Source organism: Setaria italica, chromosome VIII (genome assembly GCF_000263155.2).
Source record: "Setaria italica strain Yugu1 chromosome VIII, Setaria_italica_v2.0, whole genome shotgun sequence".
NCBI classification, from domain to species: Eukaryota; Viridiplantae; Streptophyta; class Magnoliopsida; order Poales; family Poaceae; genus Setaria; species Setaria italica.
The window spans coordinates 30,898,373-30,904,636 of NC_028457.1; the positions used below are offsets into that span (position 1 = coordinate 30,898,373).

The window sequence follows — 6,264 nt, forward strand, 5'->3', positions numbered from 1 at the left end:
GGTGTACGTACGTAGCGGGTGCAGCCGTGATGACAAGCGGTGTTGATGCTTCGACAACGATGTTGCAGATGGAGCACAGCAGACGACGTTGAAGATGATAGCCCGCCGTAACGCCGGACTTAGATGGAAGACGAGCTGTGGTGAAGACCTTGAGCAGTCGCATGGAGCGCTTCTCAAAAACCTTATTCGCCCTCTCCCTGTGCAGGATCACAAGAGCGAGAGGTTCCGGAGACCTGCTCTCCCATTCGCCGGTGCATGCCAGCGCTCGGGATGGAGTTGACTATGGTGGCGGCGCAGCAGCGAGAAGAGGCAAAACCTAACTCGTATAAACCACCTTGGAGATATCCTAACCTGGGGACCTTCCCGTATAGTAGTCTATGGTGCATCTTTTCCATGAGGGAGATGGTCCGTATATATAGGGAGGAAAACCCCCAACACCCTCGTCTATTAGCAATACAGGACTAATAGATGGTGTACCCCCTCTTACACTAATAAGCCTTTGAGATTAGCATGGAGGTTCCAAAATGGATCTCTCTTTACATGCTTGAAGATGATCACTCCCCAAAGGTTCTTTGCTGCTTCACTGAAGATGATCTCTCTTTACATGCCGGTGATAAGATATTGTTGTGCTCCGAACGAGAGCTTGTGTACACAAGCCATGCGTGCGCCTGGTCCACCGTGCGCCGATGTGTACCTTGTGGGCCCGCACAGCCCCTACTACTACGGTTCGTGGGTTTATAGAGAGCGAGTGACACGCGGACCCAGCGACAGTTTCACTCCGGCCTCTTCGCCATCCTTGTGAGTTCTCTCGTCGCTTCCGCCTCGACGGTGTGCGCTCCCAGAGTTTTCTTTGCTTGCGCGCGCGGCACCGCACGGGAATCGTGCCGGAGATGGCCGTGGGTGTGGGCGATGCCGTGGCGAGCCCACCGGCGATGTGGTGGGCGGCGGTGGTGGCGGCCGTCGGCGCGTTGCTCCTCTTCTTCCTCCTCGACGCCGGGGCGCGGAGGCTCCACGGGTGGTACAGGGAGGCGGCGCTGGGCGCGGCGAGGCGGGCGCGGCTGCCGCCGGGGGAGATGGGCTGGCCCGTCGTCGGCGCCATGTGGGCCTTTCTCCGCGCCTTCAAGTCCGGCAAGCCCGACGCCTTCGTCGCCTCATTCATCCGACGGTCAGTTTCCTCCATTCCAGTAACCGCCCTCCCCCTCCCTACCTCCCTCCCTCCCTTTCTCTTTCTCGCCAATGCCAAAGCCATCCTCTATTCCTCTTCAGACAGGAGTTGCTATCCACACTCTACTCCTGACGAATTACTACGAGATTGTTGCGGTTTGGTTTGGCCGCCAAGAACAAGATTGTACATCAATTCCTGTTGGTGTTGGGGGATGAATGAAATGTTCTTGTCCTTGCAATATCTGTCTCTCTCCCTCTCTCTACAAGTCTACTGTAGTAGTGCAAACAAACGGATGCTTTTAGGTATGCACCAAAAGACATCCATGCAAGCACAAACAACAGGAGGGATGAGAACCTGTCCCCTGGACCTCAAACAGGCACACGTACACATAAAGTGTGGCTTCAAGATCATCATCTCTCTCCTTTTTATTTTCTCCAACCTGTTTCTGTCTTCAGTTCTTTGTGCGCCCTGATGACGCCACGATATCCTACTGCTACGTACGCCTGCATATCACCTCCAGCAGTCAGTGAATCACTTTCAACGATTCTGTCAGACTGCTGCCGTAAGTTCAGAAACATGTACAGTCATCCAGTCAGTCAATGATGGCTCATCTGATCTGATCTCATCAGATGCATGGAGGAGGAGCTAGGGAATGCTTGCTGGCGCTGCCCCCACTGCCCAAAAGGAGATGTCTGACTGATTGATTTCCATTTCCCATACAAAAATTTGAATTCAACCAATTTTTGAGAAATTCCTCTAACAAAGAAAACGAGTTCCTGCCTCTGCTAGCTCTTGCAATTCTCTCATAACCTCATGTTTTGTGCAATGCTAATGAATGGTGAGCATCCAAGTATGATTTTCTGTGCAAAATGTTTGCATCTAGGACATGACCTGTTTCAGACTGCATGTTCGCAAGTTGGATCATTCTGGAGTCTGGTGTTATCTTTGATCAGTACTCTGACGAGAGAGCTCATCAGTTGCCCTGACTCCTGATTTTTGGCAATTTGGCATGCAGGTTTGGCCGCACTGGCGTGTACCGAGCTTTCATGTTCAGCAACCCGACGATCCTGGTGACGACGCCGGAGGCGTGCAAGCAGGTGCTCATGGACGACGACGGCTTCGTCAACGGGTGGCTCAAGGCCACGGTGGCGCTCATCGGGCCCAAGTCGTTCGTGGCCATGCCCTACGACGAGCACCGCCGCCTGCGCAAGCTCACCGCCGCGCCCATCAACGGCTTCGACGCGCTCACCGCGTACCTTCCCTTCATCGACCGCACCGTGACGTCGTCCCTGCGCGCGTGGTCCGGCGAGTGCGCCGACGGCGGCGAGGTCGAGTTCCTGACGGAGCTCCGCCGGATGACGTTCAAGATCATCGTGCAGATCTTCCTGGGCGGCGCCGACGACGCCACCATGCACTCGCTGGAGCGGAGCTACACGGACCTCAACTACGGGATGCGCGCCATGGCCATCAACCTGCCCGGGTTCGCGTACCGGCGGGCGCTGGGGGCTCGCCGGAGGCTGGTCTCCGTGCTGCAGGGCGTGCTGGACGAGAGGCGGGCGGCGACGGCCAAGGGGTTGACGCGGTCCAGCAGCGTGGACATGATGGACCGGCTGATCGAGGCGGAGGACGAGCACGGGCGGAGGCTGGACGACGACGAGATCATCGACATCCTCATCATGTACCTCAACGCCGGCCACGAGTCCTCCGGCCACATCACCATGTGGGCCACCGTATTCCTGCAGGAGAATCCCGACATCTTTGCAAAGGCCAAGGTATGCCGTACTGGATTTATAATCGTGCTGAAAAAGGTTGAATCTTTTCAGCTCAGACGACATTATTTGGAGATCAGTTTGGTTGACGCGGCTTCTTTTATTCCAGGCAGAGCAGGAGGCGATCATGAGGAGCATTCCACCGACGCAGCAGGGGCTGACGCTGAGGGACTACAGGAAGATGGAGTACCTCTCACAGGTAACGTTTTCTTTGTAGCAAATTAAATGCATTATATTCAGCTCACGCAGCAGTGACTTTGAGCACACTAGATTCCATTCTTTGACAGTACAATGCAACCAACCAGCAACATTATACTGTACTGATGAACTCCTACGTATCTGAAGGTGATCGATGAGACGCTGCGGTTCGTCAACACCTCGTTCGTGTCCTTCCGTCAGGCGACCAAAGACGTCTTTGTGAACGGTGAGTTTCAGAATTAGCCTCACATTTTTGTATCTAGAGTGATCGCTGAATCGACTGAAACACCGTGTGCATGTTTCCTAACAGGGTACCTGATCCCCAAGGGCTGGAAGGTTCAGCTGTGGTACCGGAGCGTGCACATGGACCCTCAAGTGTACCCTGACCCCAAGAAGTTCAACCCTTCAAGATGGGAGGTACTGTACCAACAGCAACAGAGACACTGTTGCCATTCTGAATAAATCGATCCTAAAAGCATCATCAATCAGATCATGGCCTGATGAAGCTCAAACAATCTTCATACTCTTGTTTCCTTTCAGGGCCACTCGCCGAGAGCCGGCACATTCCTCCCCTTCGGCCTCGGCGCAAGGCTCTGCCCCGGCAACGATCTCGCCAAGCTGGAGATCTCCGTCTTCCTCCACCATTTCCTCCTCGGTTACAGGTAACTTCTTTCATTGCCGGTGGAAATGGTGCATATGACACCTGTAGTTTTTTTTTTACCGTTTCCACCGGCGAAGTTGCAGCCAAAAAAAAACACCTGTAGTTTACCGTTTAGATGAAGAAACTACAGGTGTTTTTTTTTTTTGGCTTTGTTCATATGACACCTTATCTGAATAATGCGTGTTTCTCTTTAATGATTTGTTGGGCTTTGCTTTGGCAGGCTGACGAGGACGAACCCCAGCTGCCGGGTGAGGTACCTGCCCCACCCCAGGCCGGTGGACAACTGCTTGGCCAAGATCACCAGAGTTTCGGACGAGTACTGAATTCTGATGAAGCATATCTAGCTGCTGGGGCCGAAAAAGGGCCAAACTATTGTCGGCGATCTGTGCAAAAAAATAAAACAAGAAATGAAGTGTTACATGACATGTTCTGTGCTTCAGCAATGTGCCTCTCTGCCCCTGTATGTTGTTGCTCGGCTAGCTGTTTCGCTGCTCTTGTTAATCACCATCCCCACCTGAAATTTTATTTTAAAAGAAACTACGTAGGATACAGGACCAAAATGCAAAATCAAAGGTTAGGACCAAATTTTCAAGAGGAAAAGGAACTATGCTTTGTGAAAATACTATGATTGTCCCAATGACACGTGGGACCCTACCCTCACTTGAGAGAGATCAGAATCAATTGGCATCTAACAAATGCTACAATGAATCAATGATACTAGAAAAGGGACATGAGAGGAGTTTTGACAGTTTTCTAATTTCCCCAACAATATATCAATGGATCAAGCGGAGGAGACGGTGCAGCACATTCTTACCAACGCTAGCATAGTTCCAAGAAGGAATGAAAAGAGCTTCGCTGATTGGTGAATAAATCATATAAACAAAAGTAAGGAAAGTCCAAAGAAAAGGATTTTACTTACTAGCAACTTGGATGCAACCACATAAACAAAGGGAATTTTTGATGCGGGCAGCCCTTCTTTGCAAGCAGCACATCAGTTTTTAAAGAAAAGTTGAGGCTTTGCAACCTTGCCGGTCAAGAGGAGCCGGTCAAGAGGAGGGTCAAGCGAGAGGTTTTTAATTTAGATCCGTGTGGTGTTGCAGCAGCCTTATTTCCTCCTTCGTGAGGAAATGAGACTTTGTACGAATATTTTCCCCCTTCTCTCTTCCTTAATATAAGACTCTGCTCACTTGTTCTTTTTCACCAGCTGCTCGGCTGTAGCTCAAGCAGTAGCAGCTGCTGTAGTTGCTGCACAGCCAGCTGATTGGCTGATACTCCATGTCAAAAAATCGGATGCAGCTCAAAGAATTTTCCAGTGAAAAGCTTCCTAGTGTACAAGTGATAAGTGCTACTAGTAAAATGAGGTTGCAGGCTGGTTACAACAGCTGTAGTTGCTGCTATGAGCAGCTGCAGGCTTGCAGGAGCACTGTAGTCGCTTCAGGCTTGCTGCTGCAGCCTCAGCTACAGCTCAGCCACTGCAATCACTTCCGAGCACCCCCATTGTGTGTGAGAACAGATAAAAATTATCTTTATCAGTGTGTGATAACTGATAAGTATGTGAATAATGCTGTTGGCCCGTGTAGACCTCCCTTTAATTTTTGTTCCTAACAAAGGTTTGTAGGAAATTAAAACAACTACTCACCTCAACTATATAAGTGACAGTACACAAGGGTCAAATGGAAGGAAAACTACGGTCAGTTTGCTCTCCTCGTGGAGGGGTTGGACGGGGCTTCCACTAGTCCCTCATGCGTCATCATGGCCACTGTCGACCAGTTCCTCCACCCCTAGCACGATTCGACCTTTAATTTGCCTCCCTAAGTTGTCGAGCCACCAGCAAATCCTCGTCTCACAGTTACCTCTAATTTAGCCTAACAAATTAAATTAGACTAACAAATTTAAGGATCAGGTTTAATATGGACCGGGCCATAATTTTATATGATTTTGAACAAAAAATAGATAGATCTGAGTTGGATAAGAACCATGATCCATTACCACCCTACTTACAATGCACACGAACTCAATTCTGAGAATAAGGAGATCATGGCAGGAAAAAGAGGTCAACAAGCCTTGTGCAACAGGGCATGTGTAGTTGGTATCCTCCAGTACCGGCCGCTAACCCTTATGCAACGGAGGATTGCAACTTTGCAAGTTCATCGGCAAAACGAGTCCAAACCTATTAATGCTGCAGTGTCTGTATATCGTCCCGTACAGATTATTGCTACTATGCTTTGTGATAAACATATATAGTGCCAACGTCCTCGCGATGAACACTGTGTACAAGTATTAGAGTCAAATTAATATCTATCTATGTCCCCAACTACTGAAATAATTTAATTTTTAGTTTAACCAAAAATGGATCGGTATTTAATATGATTAGTTTGGGCAGATCCGCTGATGGTTGCAATAAGGATTCTGCACACGACAAGACAAAGCCACATTAACGGACACAGGCTTGTCAATGTCGTTGAGCAACA

The 6,264-nt window shown here is 50.0% G+C and overlaps 2 protein-coding genes across 2 annotated transcripts; both read left to right on the top strand.

The window, feature by feature from the left end:
* The first annotated feature begins 837 nt into the window (after window positions 1-837).
* On the top strand, window positions 838-1,861 carry LOC111258339 (cytochrome P450 88A1-like). Its single transcript, XM_022829533.1, has 2 exons — window positions 838-1,165; window positions 1,795-1,861. Exons 1-2 carry the CDS (start codon window positions 891-893, stop codon window positions 1,859-1,861), a joined length of 342 nt encoding a protein of 113 aa, XP_022685268.1. The 5' UTR covers window positions 838-890.
* Window positions 1,862-2,160: 299 nt separating this feature from the next.
* Window positions 2,161-4,139, top strand: LOC101783481 (cytochrome P450 88A1; the record flags this gene model as incomplete). The annotated part of the gene is made up of 6 exons (XM_022829534.1): window positions 2,161-2,937; window positions 3,044-3,133; window positions 3,280-3,358; window positions 3,443-3,549; window positions 3,673-3,794; window positions 4,014-4,139. Coding segments are annotated over 6 exons (1,278 nt in total), but the record flags the coding sequence as incomplete, so codon positions are not given.
* Window positions 4,140-6,264: the final 2,125 nt, after the last annotated feature.

Coding starts and splice junctions, on each gene's coding strand:
- LOC111258339 (XM_022829533.1), top strand. CDS start 891: ATGGCCGTGGGTGTGGGCGATGCCGTGGCGAGCCCACCGGCGATGTGG. Junction 1,166..1,794: donor GTCGCCTCATTCATCCGACG/GTCAGTTTCCTC, acceptor TGATCTCATCAG/ATGCATGGAGGAGGAGCTAG.